The sequence below is a fragment of the Myotis myotis genome, unplaced genomic scaffold, assembly GCF_014108235.1.
Source record: "Myotis myotis isolate mMyoMyo1 unplaced genomic scaffold, mMyoMyo1.p scaffold_m19_p_1, whole genome shotgun sequence".
Taxonomy (NCBI): Eukaryota; Metazoa; Chordata; class Mammalia; order Chiroptera; family Vespertilionidae; genus Myotis; species Myotis myotis.
The window spans coordinates 194,977,587-194,998,139 of record NW_023416313.1 but is presented as its reverse complement, the minus strand read 5'-3'; the positions used below and the strand labels follow the sequence as shown (position 1 = coordinate 194,998,139).

Genomic DNA, 20,553 nt, shown 5'->3' with positions numbered 1-20,553 from the left:
TAGGCCCGTTTTACTTGGTTGGCATATTTGCAAGTATGAATTTAACATTCTGATTTTCAATAATTTCAGTTTACTGGAGCCAAAGAGCATCAAATCCAAAGGACACCAGGCTCACGTCATATTTCTTCTCCTTGCTACTTCTTGCTTTGCAAAGTCCTGACTGAGTCAGGCTCCAAGGGAAGGTGGGCTGATATTGGATCCATGATCTTGTGCCCCAAATATTAGATGGGATGGAATAATGGAAGCTGTTGATTAGGGAGGAATGAGCTTCTTCTGCCAATTGTAAACAAACAAACAAACAAACAAATAATAAACAACCAGTCTTCAAAATCATACTGAAGGTGAGGGTGTGTGTGTGTGTGTGTGTGTGTGTACACATTTGCGGTGCACATGTAATAGAGGTGGGTGGATGGGCTGTGGCTAAAAAGTATATAGTTCTGTTGATTGTTTTTTAGACACAGGAGAATATTAGTCTTCTAAGTTAACTTGTATTCTCCCTCTACTGTTGAATTCAGTGTCCATTTTCCATTACTTGTACATTTTAAAATCATCCTATCTAATAATAGACAATGATGGTAATTGACCATACCTTCGCTACGCCTCCCATTGGCTAATCAGCGAGATATGCAAATTAACCGTCAACAAAGATGGCGCAAAGTGGCGGAATGAAGACTGAAGGCGGCTCTAGCCGGAGCCCGCCGGAGCAGCGAAGGCTTGAAGGCGGCACTGGCAGGAGCAGCGAAGACTGAAAGTGGCTCCGGCCAGAGCGAAGGCCTGGGTCCCGGGTGCCAGAGGAAAACCGGTGCTGGCAGCCAGGGGAAGGGAAGGCCTATTGCACGAATTTTTTCGTGCAGCAGGCCTCTAGTCTATAATAATAAAAGCATAATACAGTGGGGCCTTGACTTAGGAGTTTAATTCGTTCCGTGATGGAGCTTGTAACTCAAATTACTCGTATGTCACATCAATAGTGAACGAGTGAGACACGTGATGCCAGGCTGATTTTATGGCGTTCACTGTGACGTTCGCTGCGCCAACTAGTGGTGGGGTATCTGAAGCTGGCTCGTAACCCGAATTTTAGCTCGCAACTCAAAGCAAAAAATCGGCTGAGAGACGGCTTGTATCTCGAAAAACTCGTTAGTCAGGACACTCGTAAGTCAAGGCCCCCACTGTATGCTAATTAGACTGGACGTCCTTCCGGACGACCTTCAGGACAAAAGCCGGGGCTGTGAGGAAAGCCTGCGTCCCTGGTGCCAGCAGCCGGAGAGAAGTCAGTGCTGACAGCCAGGGGAAGGAAGGCCTACTCTTGCAGAGATTTCGTGCATCGGGCCTCTAGTCCTGTATAATAAAAGAGAAATATGTAAATTGACTGTTCCTCTGCTACACTTACCAGCCAATCAGGAGTTAGTATGCAAATTAACCCGCCAAAGATGGCTGGTTAATTTGCATACACAGGCATTGAGCGGCCTGGGTTCCGGGAACATCCTCAGGGCTCAGGCTGTTCCTAGCCTGTAGGCCTGCACGTATGCCCTGAATGGCCAGGGTCCCAGAACGTCTCTGGCCACTCCGGGCCTACGGGCACAGTCACCAAGTGGATGTTCCACCCCGTGGCCACTTGAGTGTGCGCCAGCGCCAAGCGGTGGCCCGGGTCCATGCCCCCCAGCCCAGCGCCCACAACGCGCGGGGCTGGCTGTTGGTCTCGGGGGCATGCGGAGACCCGGCAGTTGCTGTGTGCATGGTGCATGGCCCGGGGTCTCTGCACACCCCCAAGCCCACAACGCAGGGCTGGCTGCCGGCCTCAAGGGTGCACCTCCCCCCCCCCCCCCCCCCCGGTGGCGGGGGATACGTCCCTAGCCCAGTGGACACAACGCAGGGGGTCCTCTGTGCATGAGCTGCAGAGGAAACACCTTTTCTTTTTTAAAAAAATATATTTTATTGATTTTTTTACAGTGAAGAGGGGAGAGGGATAGACAGTCGGAAACATCAATGAGAGAGAAACATCACTCAGCTGCCTCCTGCACACTCCCCAATGGGGATGTGCCCCCAACCAAGGTACATGCCTTTAACAGGAATCAAACCTGGGACCCTTCAGTCTGCAGGCCAACGCTCTATCCACTGAGCCAAACCAGTTTGAGTGTAAACACCTTTTCTGACTGCTCATTGGCTAAGCTCCCTGTACGCCATCACTTGCAGTGTTCTTGGTAACTTGGGTTATAAGAATCCAAGAAGGTGATCTAGGGTTTTTCCACCACACTCCTGGAGGAAAAAACAAAGGTCCGCTGCTGGAGTGGCTAAGAAATGTCATATCCTGCCCTAGCCGGTTTGGCTCAGTGGATAGAGCCTTGGCCTGCTGACCGCAGGGTCCGGGTTCGATTATGATCAAGGGCATGTACCTAGGTTGTAGGCTCCTCCCTGGCCAGGGCTCAGGTCAGAGCTCATGCAGGAGGCAACCAATCAAAGTATGCCTCTCACATTGATGTTTCTCTCTCTCCCTCTCTCTTCCACACTCTCTAAAAATATATGGAAACATATCCTCAGGTGAGGATAAAAAAAAGAAAAGAAAATGTCATATCCTATGAAAGACACATCTTGAAAATGCCTAAAGAAAGTTGTCATTTTTTCATGGTGAAGGGACTGGAGTCCGTGTTGATGAAAACATCTTGGCGGCAGCGGTGGCTGGTAGTGGCTGCAGCAGTGGAGTGATGGGACTGGCGCCTTCCCCTGATCAGCCCAGTCGCCTCCCGCAGAGGGAGGCCAGACTGCAGCTTACACCCGCTCCCCATTGGGAGCGGGCCTAAGCCGTCAGTAGGACATCCCCTGAAGGCTCCCAGTCTGTGAGGGGGGGCAGGCTTGGCTGAGGGGGACCCCACCTCCCACCCCCAGTGCATGAGTTTCATGCACCGGGCCCCTAGTTTAGATATAAACACCTTGGAAGTGGGATTATTTTCTCTAGCTTAATGATGAAAGTTGATGGAGGATACTAAGAGATAATAATAGAAAAGGCATATGGGAGAAAATAACTGTTAAAAAAGGAAAGAGAAGAACAAGACAGTGAGATGTATGACTGCCATTTGTATCTTCCTCTGCGTCTGGTTCCATAGACATTAAACTTTTATAATTGAAATATTCTGAACTATTCAGAGAGTTTTCCTTTTCCCATCCTGTCCTGTCCTATCTTTTCACATTCTACTTTTTCAAATCCCAGAATTGGGGAGAGTAGAGCAAGGAGCTGGGGAGCAGCCTGGCTATGTGGGGCAATTCAAGGACTGAACATTACAGAGAAAGCCCTTTACTTGGACTAGGTTATGACATCCTTCAGCACGAATGAAAAAGTTTTTAAAAAATTGTTGCCATGAAGGAATTGGCTCTTTGAGGAAACCTCTCCCTCTCTTTTTCTTTGATTCAGTTTTGACTACTTAAGTTGTTTAAGAAGAAGAAATCACTTTACAAGAATTTAGTCTGTTATAAAGGAGGAAGGAAAGCTTATTGGTATATGTGTTAGTCTCTGGGGAATGGGCTAGAGGGGAGACACAGAAGAGGTTCAGCATGATCTTTTATTAATGGGGCATATTAGAGATTGATTTGTTGATTTCCTTCTGCGTTCTTCCTCTTCTCTTTGCACATACTCTGTTCTATGGAATATGGTATTACTCTTGTCTTTCACTGAGTTTGAATGTTGCATGGTGGTGAAGAGTCCAGGCTTTGGATCAGTCTGCCTGAATTTGAATCCTGTCTCCACTGATTGTTAGCTCTGTGACTCCAGGCAAGTCATTGAATCTCCCTGTGCCTTGGTTTTCTCATTTTTTAAATTGGAAAACTCATTGGTTAAGAATGATTTCTAAATTTATAACTTTTCTGAGAGTAACAGTAATGTCATATATCTTAAAAGATACTGATTCCCTTATATCTGGTAGAGAAATCCCATGTTTTTAGGTGGCCTATCTACATTTTAGACTTATCTTAAAATTGATGCAGCAGGCAGTGTTTTGGGGGAATTACCTACTGCATGGGGTTGTTGTTGGGATTAAAAGAGATATAATACGTGAAAGTGCTTAGAACAGTATCCAATATATGTACCTACTAGAACTCAATACATGTAAACTATCATAATTATTCCATTAAGCAGGTGGAGAACCTTCTTCACATTTGTCTATAACACTACATCAGTTTGGTTAAATAAGGAATACATTTCAGCTGCCTAACATTAAAAAAATAGGACTAAGTGTTAACTGCCTGAATTTTTTTAAATAACCAAATATATGAACCTTTTGAATATTATTGCACTGACCACAAAGATTAATTGTTGTTGGAACTGCTTAAATATGGTTTGCTTTTTGGAAAAAAGGTTATCATTTATAGATTCCTTCTTAATTCATATGTGTTGAGTTATAGAGTTCTCCATGTGGAAGGTCTGGTTTTTAAGCCTTACTAAAGTTACTGTATCAAAAATAGGATTAATTAAAATTTCCCTTGAATATTTTAACTTTAATGTTACAATAATAAGCTCTTTCTTGTTCCTTATACAGCATAAAAACTTCCATTCACCTTTGAGGTATGGGATCTGATTTAGAACTAAGAAAAGTTTAGTAATTAACCATGTTGGTCCTGTGTATGTAGTTAGGCATTGGTTAAGGGTATATAGTCATGTTTATGAGCAGCCTTGTTTAGTTTTTGTTTGTTTATTTTAAACATTGAAGTAGGTAACAGTTAAAAGAGGTTTGGTCTGACTAAATTTAGTTCTTACAGTCTAATGCTAGATCTTTTAAAAGTGATTAAGTCTAGGGGCATAGAGTAAGACATATCTCATGGCTTAACTCAAATTCCAAAATCTTTGACTATAGGATACATTGGGTCTTTAGGGACCTATAGGGGTGGTGGTGGGAGAGGAAACTCATTGGTTAAGAATGATTTCTAAATTTATAACTTTTCTGAGAGTAACAGTAATGTCATATACCTTAAAAGATACTGATTCCCTTATATCTGGTAGAGAAATCCCATGTTTTTAGGTGGCCTATCTACATTTTAGACTTATCTTAAAATTGATGCAGCAGGCAGTGTTTTGGGGGAATTATCTATGAAGTCCTGAGTACTTGGGGTAGCACTTGGGTTGTGAGATGTGAAGAGGGGCAGAGGGTTGTGAGAGGAGTCAGGTGGACCCTGTGAGGAGCCTAGTCCTCACTGCCTTCTGCTGGGGCTGCTGATGGCTATACAGTGTGTGCTGCTAGCTGCTGCACTTACCTTCAGGGAGCAGGTGGCCCATCCTTTGAAGCTGCTGTAAAGTATTCACTGTGAGGCTGGCAACAAAGGCTGTTTGCAAACGACTGGCCAGACATTGTTGAAGTTCTTCATGAGTACTAGGAGTGTGGTTAGAGACCTGGGCACTGTGCCAGCCCCATAATTCATTCATTGTGGAACCTCAAGGATTGTCTCTACTTTTCTTTTTGGAAAATACAGAATAATAATACAATGCCACCTGCTTACCTCTAAGAATGTTTTGAGGATTAATGAGTTAATCATCTTAGATGACAGCTGCAGAGCTTACTCTGGTCATAATTTCATTGCCTTTCTAGGGACGCTCCAATATGGGGGAATAAAATAGGTGAAAAAAGTTAGGAATAGCTCTGTACAACTTAGTTGGTGTATTTCAAGTTCACCTTAGATCAGGCTTCCATTCTAGCTGGTGAATTTTAACCTAAAATTTTTAGGTATTTTTTAGAAATGACACAGAACCAAATGTTGGGCCTGCTGTTTGTGGGAAAAAATAGATGTTTATTCTAAGGACATACTAATAAGATGTTAGTGATTTTCTCCCACTGTAAGGGAAGAAGATGGATCAAAATAGAGAGTGTAGATTTAAATAAAGTTCATTCTTATTGTCCTGGTACTTATGTACTCTTTTGAAAGTTGTTATTACTTAATTTTGTTGACTTCTCAAGTTTCTTTGACAAAAAAACTTCATAGAAAGCAAGCCAAAGTAAAACACACACACACACACACACACACACACACACACACACACACACACATCATTCATCATTTGCTTTAAATACCAAGGATGTCAGCATGAAATGAAAATGAATCATTGACATCTCTGCTTTGAAATTTTTTACCAACAGTGAGAACTTCTTGCTTTTACCTTACAATGGGAAATTTGACCTTTTTCATTGTTTTTGGCTTAAGGATGTTGACATTGGGGTGTTTGGGTTAAAATTAGCTTCAACTCGAATGGCTCTTGGGATTTTGGTCAATCTTCGGTGTGGAATAACAAATGCGGTCAATTATGTTGGTATCATAATTTTTCAAAGACAAGTTGTCCGAAGTAGTGGATGTGGTATCCCCTCCTGGCCATGTGTAACTGTTAAAAAACACTGTTGTCATGTGAATTCTTATTTTTTTGAACTTGCTTTTGAAATAACTTTCACAGAGAATTCCTGTTACCTAGAAATTGATGACAGACTTATACCATTTCCTTTTTTTTTCTTAGACGTTCCATCCTCAGAGCAGCCTGAACTGTTCCTAAAGAAACTTCAGCAGTGCTGTGTCATTTTTGACTTCATGGACACGCTATCTGATCTTAAAATGAAAGAATACAAGCGCTCCACTCTTAATGAACTGGTGGACTACATTACAATAAGCAGAGGCTGTTTGACAGAGCAGACTTACCCTGAAGTAGTTAGAATGGTGAGTTTCTTTTTTTTCGCCGGGGACACTGTTAAGCACCTTCTATAGCCACTCACAGGTGTACTCATGGCAGAGGCAGGTCACCGGAGGTCACCTCCACAAAAGAGAGCCAACCTCCTGAGTGCTAAGCACAAGTAGTCGGCACAGTCCTAGAATTTGAAGAGCACTATTTTATGGGAATGAAATCCAGAACTTTTCACTGACAGCGGTATTGGAGGAATCAATGACTTCAAACTATGAAGCCAAGATTGCCAGGGTATTATTGGTTTTCTGGTTTTGGGAAAAGAACAGACACAGGAAAATCAACAAAATTTTAGAAAAATATTCAAGCCTGTTGGATGTCTTGATTCCCCTCCCCCTTCCTCATTGATTGTGGTATATTAGAAATGGCTTTATGCTTAATAAAATGTGATTTATAGAATCTAGTTAAGCCTCTCTTGGCTTCTTAAACGAATCATTCTCTTTATAATCTTGAAATCTGGGTGATGTCTTTCATTATTTTTGAACAGTGTCTTGCACTTTGTGTGGTTGTTAGGAATTAAGAGAAGAAACATTATTAACTAATGCAAATAATTTGCATTGTATCAATAATTATATTAGTTTGCCAAGAGCTGGGCCAAAATATGATTTTCTGTTAGATTTCTGTGGGCAGGTTGCCTTCCTGGGCACCCTGGAAGATCTGGGATCTATAGAATGCACGCTGTTTGGGAGGGAATGGGGTTGGGGTTTGGGGCTGGTCTACTAACTGGCAAAATTACTTCAGAGACCCAAAAGGTTCAGTTCATATTATCATAATATGGGAAACTGTGACTGATGTGTGAAGGTCATTTCCAAACAACATCCACTGTATTCTTCAGATCCATATCTGAGTGTATATTGCATTTGTTGTTGATTTATAGGAATATAGTACTAGACTGTTTTATAGGTTAACTATTAACATTGTGGCTCTTGAGCAGTGGTTCTCAACCAGGGGCGATTTTGCTTCCCAGGGCACTTTGGCAGTGTCTAGAGACATTTTGGTAGTCACAGCCAGGGGTGGGAGGGGTGTATGTACTATCAGCATGCAGTGGAGAGAAGCCAGAAATGCTGCTAAATATCTTACACTGCACAGGACAGCCCCCCATTCCCCCCAACAAATAATGACCTGGCCCCACTGTCAGTCGTGCATTGTGAAGAAACCTTGCTAGAGTTTGTGTATTGTTTCACTTTTATCCTGATGCTTAGGATTTTCTCTAGTCCACCTGCCTTCTGCAGAAGATGCTCCCTTGCTTTTTTAAAAAAAATATATTTTTATTGACTTCAGAGAGGAAGGGAGAGGGAGAGAGAGATAGAAACATCAATGGTGAGAGAGAATTATTGATTGACTGCCTCCTGCACGCCCCCCACTGGGGATCGAGCCCAAAATCTGGGCATGTGCCCTTGACTGGAATCGAACCGGGACCCTTCAGTTCGCAGGCTAATGCTCTATCCACTGAGCCAAACTGGCTAGGGCAATGCTCCCTTGCTTTTAACTTACCTGTGTCCTCAGCCAACAGAGGTATCCACTGTTTATAACTTCCTTCTGCATCTTTCTGTGGATAGTTTATGAAAATGTTAGCATATAAGTATAAATATTGTTTTCTTGTAAATACAAATTTGTATTCACACTCTGTGACTTGCTTTTTTCACTTATCAGTATATGTCATTATATATACTAGTAAAGCTGCCTCACTCAATCTTATAGCTCCATAATATTTCATTGTGTGGATATGCTATACCTTATTTAACTAATATCCTATGAATATCCTTGTATGCACAACAGTGCAGCCTTGTGTGAGAACATCTATATATTTGCTGATTTTAAAAAACACTTATTTATTGATTTGAGAGAGAGAGAGAGGAAGGGAGAGAGTTTGGTGGAAGGAGGAGCGAAAGAGAAAGTAAAATGTCAATTTGTTGTTCCACTTATTGATGCATTCATTGGTGGATTCTTGTATGTTCCCTGACCGGGGATTGAAACTGCAACTTTGGCATATCGGGACAATGCTCTAACTAACTGAGTTACCAGGCCAGGGCTGATTTTTATTTAAAAAAATATATTTTATTGATTTTTTACAGAGGGGAAGGGAGAGGGATAAAGAATTAGAAACATCGATGAGAGAGAAACATCGATCAGCTGCCTCCTGCACACCCCCTACTGGGGATGTGCGCGCAACCAAGGTCCATGCCCTTGACCAGAATCGAACCTAGAACCCTTCAGTCCACAGGCTGATGCTCTATCCACTGAGCCAAACCGGTTAGGGCTGATTTGTTTTTTAATAGTCTTTCTTTTTCCCCTGTTTGGACCTTCATATATTTCCTACCACCACGCCTCCACCCCTACTTTACCCCCAATCCCCGGGTCCCCACCACTAATTCTGATTTGCCTTTCATTTCAGGACCTTAAAGTGCTACCAGTGTTTCCTGAAAAGGCCAGAGTTTTCTCCTTCCTTAAGTTCCTCAGCAGCCTACCCTTTTGGGTTGGGTTGTTTTTTTCTTTAGCAAATTAGTTCATTTGATGCTTTTTAAATCTTTTCATACTTGTCTGATTTTTCTAATTATAGTCTAAGCACTTCTAGGCAAAAACTATGTTTCTTGCACATCTCTGTGTCCTCCTAATGCCTCCTAGCTCAGGCCTACCTGAAATTGATTGAATGAGTAATGAACCCTCTAAAAATGTTAGCATTTCAGGCATTTAAATCATGATAAAGACATTGAATGTCGGTTGTGGGTTCGATCCATGGTTGGATTATGTACTGGAGGCAACCGATTGATTCTCACATTGTACTTCCTCTCTCTCTCTCTCTCTCTCTCTCTCTCTCTCTCTCTCTCTCTCTCTCTCTCTTCTTCCCTTCTTCTATGAAGACAATAAAAATGTAACTCCCAATGAGGATTATAAAAAAAAGATTGAATGTCACTGGATTCTACTTAGTCTTAAAATGTAGTATTTGGCATAATCCAAATACTCTTTCATTTTTATAACCAGCTTTGATCTTTTAAAAGGAGACTATTTTCTCTTCTCCCTCACCACCTCCCTCCACCCTCCTCACATGTACCCATCACCAAAATTAAAAAAAAGATTTCTATTAGTTGTGTGTTTAAAATATACTTGAGCCCTGGACGGGTAGCTCAGTTGTTTGGAGCATTGTCCTCATATGCCAAGGTTGCAGGTTCAATACCCAGTCAGGGCACATACCAATGAATGCATAAATAAGTGGAACAACAAATCAGTGATATTCCCTCCCTCCCTCTCTCAAATCAATTAAAAAAATTAAATATCCTTGAGCCCTATCCTTAAATCTGTAGTATGCAAGGATTCTAGGGCATTTTAGAAAATTAACTTTCTAGCTCTAGCCAGTCTGGCTAACTTGGTTGAGTGTCATCCCGTGCACCAAAAGATTGCTGGTTTGATTTCTGGTCAGGTTCAATCCCTGGTTGGAGTGAGTACAAGAAGCAACCAGTCGATGTTTCTCTTCCCCTCCCCCTCTTCTCCCCCTCTCTCTCTCCTTTCCTCTCTTTCTCAAATTAAAAAAAATTAAAAGAAAATTAACTTTCTAGGTGGTACTTTATGATTCTCAGTTATAATTTATTTTTTTTTGTATCTCATGATTTGTGAAATTGCTAACTGCTAGTTTTGTGTGGTTCTTGGACAATCGTATTCTCAGAGAAGGATGTAGTATAGCAGAGTAGAAAGTACTTTGGAACCACACAAACATGGTTCAAGTGCTAGCTCTGGCCACATTTATTTCATCATCTTCGTTGTAACCCTCCATCTTTGGGGCCCTCAATTTTCATGTGGTGCTAAGAGTTACATAGGATGGGGGCAAGGTGGCCATAGTCCCTCTTACTCTGCTCCATAAATAGTCCATCTAAGTAAAATTGTTGTGCTTTTGTTTATATTTCAAGGTTCTCACCACCTCAAATATATGTACAAGCTAGTAAGCATAAGCAGTGCTCTTACCGCTCTGTAAGAAGGGTTGGAACCAAGTCCCCACTTGGTGCCCTCTACTCCCTTCCATTTTGCCACCTCTGAACCCCTTGTATATAAAAATTCTGGTGCTATTGCTGCTCACCTTCCTTATCTGTGTCTTACCTATCTTTTGGGTATTTTGTAAGGATTTTTGATGATGTATGTAAAGCTCCTAGAACAGTGCCTAAGACAGCAGACATTCAATCAATAATATGATTATGTTTTGATGATTTTGTTATTGGATGCTTGATTTAACCCACAGTTACTGGTTGTGGACTGAAAATGCTCTATCAGCTAGATGTTTAGCATTCCATTGCTTCAGTGGTTCTCAAATTCTATAATTCCAAGATGATCCTGCCTGTTGAACAGTCACTGTCCCTACCTAGTCTTCTTTCTTGTTACTGTAAAATGAAACTCTTTTGCCCTAACCGGTTTGGCTCAGTGGATAGAGCGTCAGGCTGAGGACTCAAGGGTCCCAGGTTCGATTCCGGTCAAGGGCATGTACCTTGGTTGCGGGCACATCCCCAGTGGAGGTTGTGCAGGAGGCAGCTAATTGATGTTTCTCTCTCATTGATGTTTCTAACTCTCTCTCCCTCTCCCTTCCTCTCTGAAATCAATAAAAATATATTTAAAAAATTTTTTAAATAAATAAAAACACTACATTTCCCCCACCAATCCTATTGAAGCAGTTTCTTTCTTTTTTAAAAATATATTTTATTGCTTTTTTTACAGAGAGAAAGGGAGAGGGATAGAGAGTTAGAAACATCAGTGATGAGAGAGAATCATTGATTGGCTGCCTGCTGCATGCCCCACACTGGGGATGGAGTGTGCAACCTAGGAATGTGCCCTGACTGAGAATTGAATCGTGACCCTCCTGATTTATAGGTAGATGCTCAACCACTGAGTCACCCCATCTGGGCAGTACCAAAAGCTTTTGATCCAACTTGATGGTACCTGTACTTTGAGAATTGCTATGACAAGAAAAGAGTGACAGGTAAAAGTAATCTATGAGTTAAATGAAGTCTGGATACCACCTACAGGCTGCTAGAATTAAAAAAGAAAAACAACTATGTCTGTGCAAACAAAATAAAACAATAGCACTTAGTTTATTTGAAGAATAATAGTGTGGGGTAGTGGAAAGAGCCCCAGACAGAGAATGTGGAAGTTACTGTCCTTAATTCTCACCTTCCACTTAACTAGTGGTGAGGTCTTGGGTAAGCAATTTCTTCTCTAAACCCCAGTATTGTAAATGGAGGGATTGATGATGATCTCTCACATCCTTTCAGCTCTGAAAACTACCAACTCTTTTGGTTAACACAGTCTAAGAAATTTAGAATGGATTCTGCCATTCTTGAAGTTTATAAACCATTGACCAAATAGTTGCTTAGGTAAGTGTTTGTTTTATGTATTTCTCATGGGGTCGTATCTGATGGAAAAATGAGAATCAGGACATTTAGTTCCTTTAGCTTTAGTTCCTTCTGCTTTGTATCTTCTCAAATGTCAGGCTTCTGTCCTTGAGGCAGTCTTTTTCCACATTGTGCTCAGGTTTTCTTTTTGGTTCTGTTGCCATGCATCCATTTGAAAGATTTCTTAGAATTTCTGACTCTCCCAGTATCTTGTGTTAATTTATTTTTACCCAAACTCGAACTCTATGTGTTTTGTATTCTTTATATTCGCACATTTTTCTTCTCAAAAATGTCTCTTGGGCATAGTTCAAATGTGTGAGCTGAAATTGCATTGGTGAAGACATTGTTTTGGTTAACTCCAGATAAGGTTTATTGAATGACTTAGAACCATACCTGTCCTTTTTTTCTTTTTTTTTTTTTAAAGAAAAAGCAAGCAAGAACTTATTGACTGAAGCAAAAATATACTTAGGACAGTGAAATCAGGAAGGGCATAGAAGAAGCAACAGGAGAGCCTGGGCTGGGCTGCTTTAGCTCACTCAGAAGTCAGAGAAAAGCGGGGCCTTGGAGACCGGTTCAGGGGTTAGCCCAGGATGAGCTGCCGCTGCCCATTGTTCCCTAGGTTGGGATCCCTTAGAGCAGCGGTTCTCAACCTGTGGGGCGCGACCCCTTTGGCGGTCGAACGACCCTTTCACAGGGGTCGCCTAAGACCATCCTGCATATCAGATATTTACATTACGATTCATAACAATAGCAACATTACAGTTATGAAGTAGCAACGAAAATAATTTTATGATTGGGTCACAACATGAGCAAGTGTATTTAAAGGGCCAGAAGGTTGAGAACCACTGCCTTAGAGGTTAGGGGATATGTGCCTGTTGGGGAGGGAAGACAGATTAGGGGATGGCACGGGCATGCTCCCTGAAGGGACAGTGCATGCACACTTGTACATTTTGATGATGAAAAAGGAGCAGGGCCCTACTCTGTCAACAAACTCACAATTGGGTAGAAAGGATACTCATGTAAACAAATAATAAGATAATGTCATGTATGCATTAATAAAGGCAAGGAAGGAGTAGAGAGAAAGGGTGGTTGACCAGAGGTAGGTAGGGATGGTGAAGGAAGGTTTTACAAAGTAAGTTTAGCCTCAGTAGGGTATTTAGGGTGGGTACATATTTTTCAGGTGGCTGAAATAGTGTTGAAATGAAAAAGATAATTAGGTGATACAAAGGAATTCCCCAACCCCATGATATAGTCAGAGAAACAGTATATGCCAAATTGTTCCAGTGTTAAATGTGTGAGTGTGTTCCAGAGTGGAAAGAGGTGAATGGTGACAATTGAAGATATAGATGCTAGCCAGATCCTGAAAGAACCTCACAGACTTGGATAACCATTGAAAAGTTTTAAGCAACAGCTGTGTGACATAGATTTACATTGCAATGACAGTGGGTCAGATAGATTGGAGGGTGCTGACATGGAAGGCAGAAAGGAATCTGTTAGGGCAGTGGTTGGCAAACTGCGCCTCGCGAGCCACATGCAGCTCTTTGGCCCCTTGAGTGTGGCTCTTCCACAAAATACCACGTGCGGGTGCGCACGTACAGTGTGATTGAAACTTCGTGGCCCATGCGCAGAAGTCGGTATTTTGTGGAAGAGCCACACTCAAGGGGCCAAAGAGCCCCATGTGGCTTGCGAGCCGCAGTTTGCCGACCACTGTGTTAGGGGACTGCTGTATTAGAGAAGTTGTGCAGGGCCTAAACCAAGCACAGGTGTGGAAGTAAACAAGGAGAGGAGAGGATGGCTTCTGAGACTCAGGAGGTAAAATTGAAGCCACTTAGTATTTGCATGGATGCTTGGAGTGTGAGAGGGGAAGGAGTCTATAGTAGCTTTGGGAATTAGGCAGTTTGTGGTGCTGCTATTTGAGAAAGGTGCAGCAGGAAGGAGAGTGGGTTTTGGGTGGAGGCTGAGGAATTGATTTTTGATGTAATTTTGAGGTTATGGGAGACCTAGATGTAAAGAGCTGGAGATAGATATTGGTAATTATGGGAATAGTAAGGAGAGAAAAAGAACAGTGATGGAACTACAGGCGATACCAGAGAATTGGTGTACGCTAGTGCGGTGGTACAGGTGGGAGCTAGTGGGCTAAGGGAGTGCATGAAGTATGAGGTAGTCGAGATGGCTATAGACAATGATTGCACGCACAGTGGCGGAATCTTGTCTCTACTGTCTTGATTAGAGTAGAATCCTGCCACTGCTCTCCTGCAGAAAGTTTACTTGCCCCACCGGTCATTTGCTGTTATTATTTTCATATTTTGTCTTTTCTTGGTTTCAGATTCTGCCCCACTCTTTATCTGTGGTTAAATCTCTAAATACCTAAAATTATAGAACATGAATTTTCCAAAGCTAACTAGTGTTAAGATATATAAAATATGTTGAATGGTTTTTTTTTAATCTTTTCTATTGAAGTCTTTCCTTTAGTTCTTATATTGCAGTGATGGCGAACCTTTTGAGCTTGGAGTGTCAGCATTTTGAAAAGCCCTAACTTAACTCTGGTGCTGTGTCACATATAGAAATTTTTTGATATTTGCAACCATAGTAAAACAAAGATTTATATTTTTGATATTTATTTTATACTAGAGGCCCGGTGCACAAAAATTTGTGCACTCGGGGGGGAGGGGGGGGGTCGCTCAGCCCGGCCTGTGCCCTCTCGCAGTCTGGGACCCCTCGGGAGATAACGACCTGCTGGCTTAGGCCTGCTCCCGGGTGGCAGAGGGCAGGCCCAATCCCTAGGTGCAGCCCCTGGTCCGGCTCAGAGCAGGGCCGATTGGGAAGTTGGGGCGCCGCCCCATCATGCACAGAGCAGGGCAGATTGGGAGGTTGTGATGCCACCCTCAGTCACGCTCAGGGTAGGGCCGATTGGAGGGTTGGGGCACCGTCCCCTGTCACACTCAAGGCAGGGTCGATGGGGAGGTTGCGGCGCCACCACCTGTCACGCACAGAGCAGGGCCAATCAGGGGGTTGGGGCACTGCCCCCTGTCACACACAGAGCAGGGCCCATCAGGGGGTTGGTTCACCGCCGAGCAGGGCCCATCAGGGGGTTGGTTCACCGCCCTCTATCACCCACAGAGCAGGGCCGATCAGGGGGTTGGGGCGCCGCCACTCTCACACTCAGGGCAGGGCCGATGGGGAGGCTATGGCTCTACCCCATCACACACAGAGCAGGGCCCATGGGGGCGGGGGTTGGGGAGCTCCCCCCTATCAGGCACAGAGCAGGGCTGCTCAGGGGGTTGGGGCCCCGCCCCCTGTCACACACAGAGCCACAGGGCGATCAGGGGGTTTGGGCGCTGCCCCCTGTCACGCTGATCCCGGTGCCGGGAGGCATAGTACCCTTTTACTATATAGGGTAGAGGCCTGGTGCATGGGTGGGGCCGGCTGGTTTGCCCTGAAGGGTGTCCTGGATCAGGGTGGGGGTCCCCACTGGGGTGCCTGGCCAGTCTGGGTGAGGGGCTGAGGGCTGTTTTCAGGCTGGGAGTGACTGAAGTTCCCAACCGCTCCTTTTTTTCTTTTTTTTTCTTTTTTTATTCTGGGCCAGCTTTACCTTGAGGCTTGGCTCCAGCTCTTAGGCCTCCGCGCTGAAAGTAGGTTTCTGGCCTTTGCTTACAATGTTGCAAATCTGCTGGCTGAAGTCCGGCGGTATTTGTTACAATGTTTCTTAAACTTCCCGCTCAGAGGCCTGCAGCCGCAGGCGGGGAACGTTGGTTTCCTCCAACGATCCTCCATCACTGAGGCAAGCAAGCCTCATGTTAGTTTCAAGCCGCCTGGCTGCCGGACGCCATCTTGGCTGACAGTTAATTTGCATATCTCGCTGATTAGCCAATGAAAAGGGTAGTGGTCGTACGCCAATTACCATGTTTCTCTTTTATTAGTGTAGATATTTAAATGCCATTTAACAAAGAAAAATCAACCAAAAAAAGAGTTCACATGTTACCTCTGACACGCGTGTCACCTCTGACACGCGTGTCATAGGTTCGCCATCACTGTATATTGTTTCTTAGCCACCATTAACTTTGTTTTTCCCACTCTCAAATTATACCCTGTCCTTTGGTTATGTAAGTGCTTTATCTTTTATACAATCTGATTTGACTGGAAATCACACTCAGGTTCGCCTCTTAATAGAATAATATGGTTTTGTAGAAAATTATGAATTTGCAATTAAAGGTCTCAGAGTCTGCCTGCACAGGAGTGCTTTGTTAACTTCACTACATACACTGTTGGCTGAAGGACAGAGAGTTTATTTTTGTAAAATAACTATCTAAAAGTAGCCTTGGGAATGGTAACTACCAGGGGAAATACGAAATTTCAATTTCCATCTTCCTGCATCTGATAAGGAATATAAATATGCATCCTGGCCAGAATTTGCCTTGGAGGTGACTCTTCAGACCTAAAGGAGATAAGATCTGTGAGCCATTGAGGTAGGCTGCTTACATGATTGGAAATATAAATACATATGGAAGAGAGTGGAGTGATAGCTGGGAAAAGGCATTTAGGAACTGAAGTTACTGCTAAATTTTAAGGATAGGATGTGTCTAAAAAAGCTAGAACATGAGAATTAAATTAGAAAGTAAAGAATTCCTTGGTATTAGAAAAGAATTGAAGGTTATGATGATGAAGATTACCAAAAGCCATGTTTAGAATGAGATCAGGAAGAATTCATTGCTTAAGGTTAGGAGCAGATTATTACCATGTGTAATTTACCAGAGGGTAGGGAGACTGGCAGACACTTTGCCCTTTCCTTAATTACCGTCTTTAACTATCACACTGTACTTCTGTAGTTAATGCTCACTTAATATTCATTTAGCATTGAAGGGTGTCCATAGGTTGTTTTCATGGGGTCAGTGGACCCTCAATTGTTGGCTGCAAAAGTTTGTGTATTTTATGGTAGAGGAGTGCAGTTTTTGATTAAATTTTCAGATATATCTGACTTCAAAATGGTTTAAGCTTGATTTTACCACATGTGCAGTGTTCTGCTAGGTGCTGCTTTGTTGGAAAATATAGAATGATATTGAAATTCCCCTTTATGGCAGTAACAAAAGATAAAAAATGAAGTTGTTAAAATGATTTCACCAATATGTGGGTCTGGAGTTTTTTCTGTGGGAAGGTTTCTAGTAGTGAATTCAGTTTCTCAAGTATATGTCTGACTCTAGATTTTCTCTTTTATCTTGTGTCAGTTTTGGTAGGTTGTTATAATAGTTCCACAGTTTAGAGTTGTAGTCAAATACTTAATCCTTGGAGGTTCTTCAAAAAGGTGTGTACTAATGATTCTTAACTTTTTTCCTGCCCTACCACTCCCTCTCAGTATATGAGTGCCTGATTTCAGTCTTCTTAAATTTATTGAGACTTGTTTTGTGTCCAACATGTGGTCTGTCCTAGAAAATGTTCCATGTGCACTTGAAATGAATGTATATTCTGCTGCTTTTGTGTGGAATGCTCAGAAGATATCAATTAAATCCCTCTGATCTAGTATAAGAGTGCATGGTGATTGAGGGGAGAGGAGGACTGTGTCGTTCCAAACACTCCTCTGTTCCACCCAAACTACAGTCTTTGAGATGATCCTATTCCCTATGATTATGTGCTCCCCCCATGCCTCTTCTCTCTGTCCCACCAGTAGAAGCAGGCAAGCTCTGCCAGCAGCCTCAAATTGCTTGATTAGCAGCAAGGGAGTTAGATGATTTGAACATCACTTCATCTCCATCTCCATCTCCATGATGGACCCCAATCCTTGGAAGCACTTATTTGTATACAGGCCATTTTTCCTTTTTGTTGTCCTTCCCGGGTGACAGACCTAGGCCCAGCCCTGCTACCGACTTATCTGTGATCTTAGATGGTCTTAATCCTCTTAAGTTTGTTTACCCTATTGTAACTGTAAGGTTGTCGTGATGTCATTATGATCATTATTCATGGTACCACCTCTACCACTTCTGGTAGACTTACCTTTTTCTTTTGATAGCTTGATCAGTTTTTCTAGTTACAATGAAGTCTTGCTAGCCTGAAAGCTTTTTGACTCTTCAATGTGACTTTCCATATCTTTTCTCTGATTGTTGGTTTTAAACTTTAATTCTCTCTGGGAATTTTATCTTTAATTCTTTTTTTTTTTTGAGGACCCTATAAATCTGTATGTATTGTGTGAACAATTATATGTACATGTGTATCAGCCTTAGTTAACCTAAATATAATTTCTCCTGATATACTTGTATATTTATGTCCCTACTGTGTTAATAATTTACCATTTCTCTTCTGCAAACATTTTCTCTTAAGGAATCTGACAGAGATTTTAATGTGTTTAGTGTTTATTTAAATAAGCTAAGGAGCCGGTTTTTACTCAGGAAGCAACTCAGCTACTCTTGATTGCTATTTGCTTCATTTATAAGCTGTAGTCCTTCTGGCTTAACTGTTTTACAGATTGTTCAGAGTTTCCAATGTACTTAAAATTGTTTGACAGCTGTGACTTGTCTAGCACTGATCTGTCCAATACTATCATCTCACTATAAGGAGAATACTTCTACCAGTCTCCTCACTGTTCCAAGCTGTAAACAGAATTTTGTAGAAAAGTTACAGTACTGCATTCAAGTTCTGTTTTCATTTTCTCCCACCTTTTAATTTAACCTTGAAACCGGAAATATGGTTATAAGTAGAAAGCAATATTTCTGAAAAAATCCATCAAGGAAATGAATGATAAGATAATTGGGAATTTTGCCTATGGTACATGCATGTGGGTCTTGGATAATTCTAGTAATTGGTGCTAGTTTATATGGTCCAGCTGTCTCTGTACTGAGGAGAGACAGAATAAGAGAGAGAGAGAGAGAGAGAGAGAGAGAGAGAGAGAGAGAGAGAGAGAGATTGATTGAGATTTATTGGTTGATTCTTGCAGCAGAAAAGCTGGTTACACCACAGTGTAAAAAGGAGAAAATGTGTGACCTCTATGTGGAATTTTCAGAAACAGTAATGCTTGAGGGAAGACTTTGGCAAGGAAACAATCTGCAGGCCATTTTCAGGAGGTAGTTAGCTACTGACCAATGTGAAAAGCCAAATTTGATCTGTAGATGAAAATGAGAAATATGCTATCCAATGATTTCTGCAGAGGATGTTGCCTCTGGAAAGTGAGGAGAAGATAAAGGATTTTTAGAGTAAAAATGCCTTTACAATGATGACTAGAGATGGGGGTTGGCTGAACAGTAGAGAAGGGAAGACTGGAAAGACCAGAGCCTAAGGCAGTAGGCAGGGCCTGGGCAAAAAGGGGCATTGGCAGGGGTGCTAGGGGTGACACACAGAAGAGAAGATGTTTCTGAATAAAAATAGGACTGGTTTAACTTCTTAGTAAGTTGGAGAACAGGTATATTTTTTAATAAAATGGGTAAGTAAGTTATAATAAGAGAACATGGTGTTTCCTGAACCTTTAGAAACGTAGGTAACAAACTAGGTGTGGGGGATAGACAGACAGTGTTAGGTACTAAATGAGCTGCTTTTAAATGTTGTGGAATTTCCCTTCCTGAAGAAGTTAAGGCCTTTATGAGAATAGGCCTCTGGAATAATGTAGGCTCATTTTGTGGGACTGTTGACATTTTCTCTTAGAAAAGTTATAATATTTGTTAAGCTTAGACAATAGAGAAGGTCTGGAAAATTGAGGTGTATATTTTTACTGGCATAGGTAATAAGTGGGGAGCCTATAATGCCCTGTCTGGAAAGTACGAGTAGTTATTTGAGGGATAAAATAATTGGAAGGCAATGATCTTTAAATGCACATTTAAAGTGGAAGCTAACAGGGTTGCTGGACAGTTCCTTATTCCTAGATCCCTCTCTTGGTTTCTTTTTGAGAAACTTGCTTCTATACTCCTGCCTTTCACCCAAGATGAGGCTGGCATGCTTCAGTGAGGCCGGGAAGGGAGGGCTGTCTGTCTCTCTCTCCCCCAGAGTGGCCTGTTTTACTCTGTTATGAAGTAGTTCTATCAGGTAAGGAGTAATGTTATTCTGCAGTCTGATGTAGTTCAGGTATTTTTTAAAAAATTCTTTATTGTTTAAAGTATTACATAAATCTCCTTTCCCCCCATTGACCTCTCCCCAGTTGCCCTCACCCCCCAGCACATACCCCACTTCCCCTTCTGTCTGTGTCCATTGGTTATACTCATATGCATGCATACAAGTTCTTTGGTTGATTTCTTGCCCCCTCACCCTTGGCTTTCCCTCATAGGTTGGACAGTCTGTTGGATGCTTCTATGATTCTGGTTCTATTTTTGTTCATCAGTTTATGTTGTTCATTATATTCCACAAATGAGTGAGATCATGTGATATTTATCTTTCTCTTACTGGCTTATTTTGCTTAGCATAATGCTCTCCAGGTCCATCCATGCTGTTGCAAATGGTTAGAATTCCTTCTTTTTTACAGCAGCATAGTATTCCATTGTGTAGATGTACCACACTTTTCTAACCCAC

At 42.2% G+C, this 20,553-nt stretch overlaps 1 protein-coding gene across 13 annotated transcripts in view; it reads left to right on the top strand.

The window, feature by feature from the left end:
* The window catches only part of PPP2R5E (protein phosphatase 2 regulatory subunit B'epsilon), a 179,306-nt gene that overhangs the window by 70,333 nt on the left and 88,420 nt on the right, over nt 1-20,553 (top strand). For 11 of the 13 annotated variants that reach the window (XR_004967566.1, XR_004967568.1, XM_036309384.1 and 8 more), the window contains exon 3: nt 6,482-6,678. Coding sequence is in view for 11 of the 13 variants with exons in the window: in XM_036309384.1 (XP_036165277.1) it covers nt 6,482-6,678 (197 nt within the window). In the remaining 2 variants the exon portion in view is untranslated. The other 2 variants (XM_036309433.1, XM_036309423.1) reach the window with 2 other exon arrangements.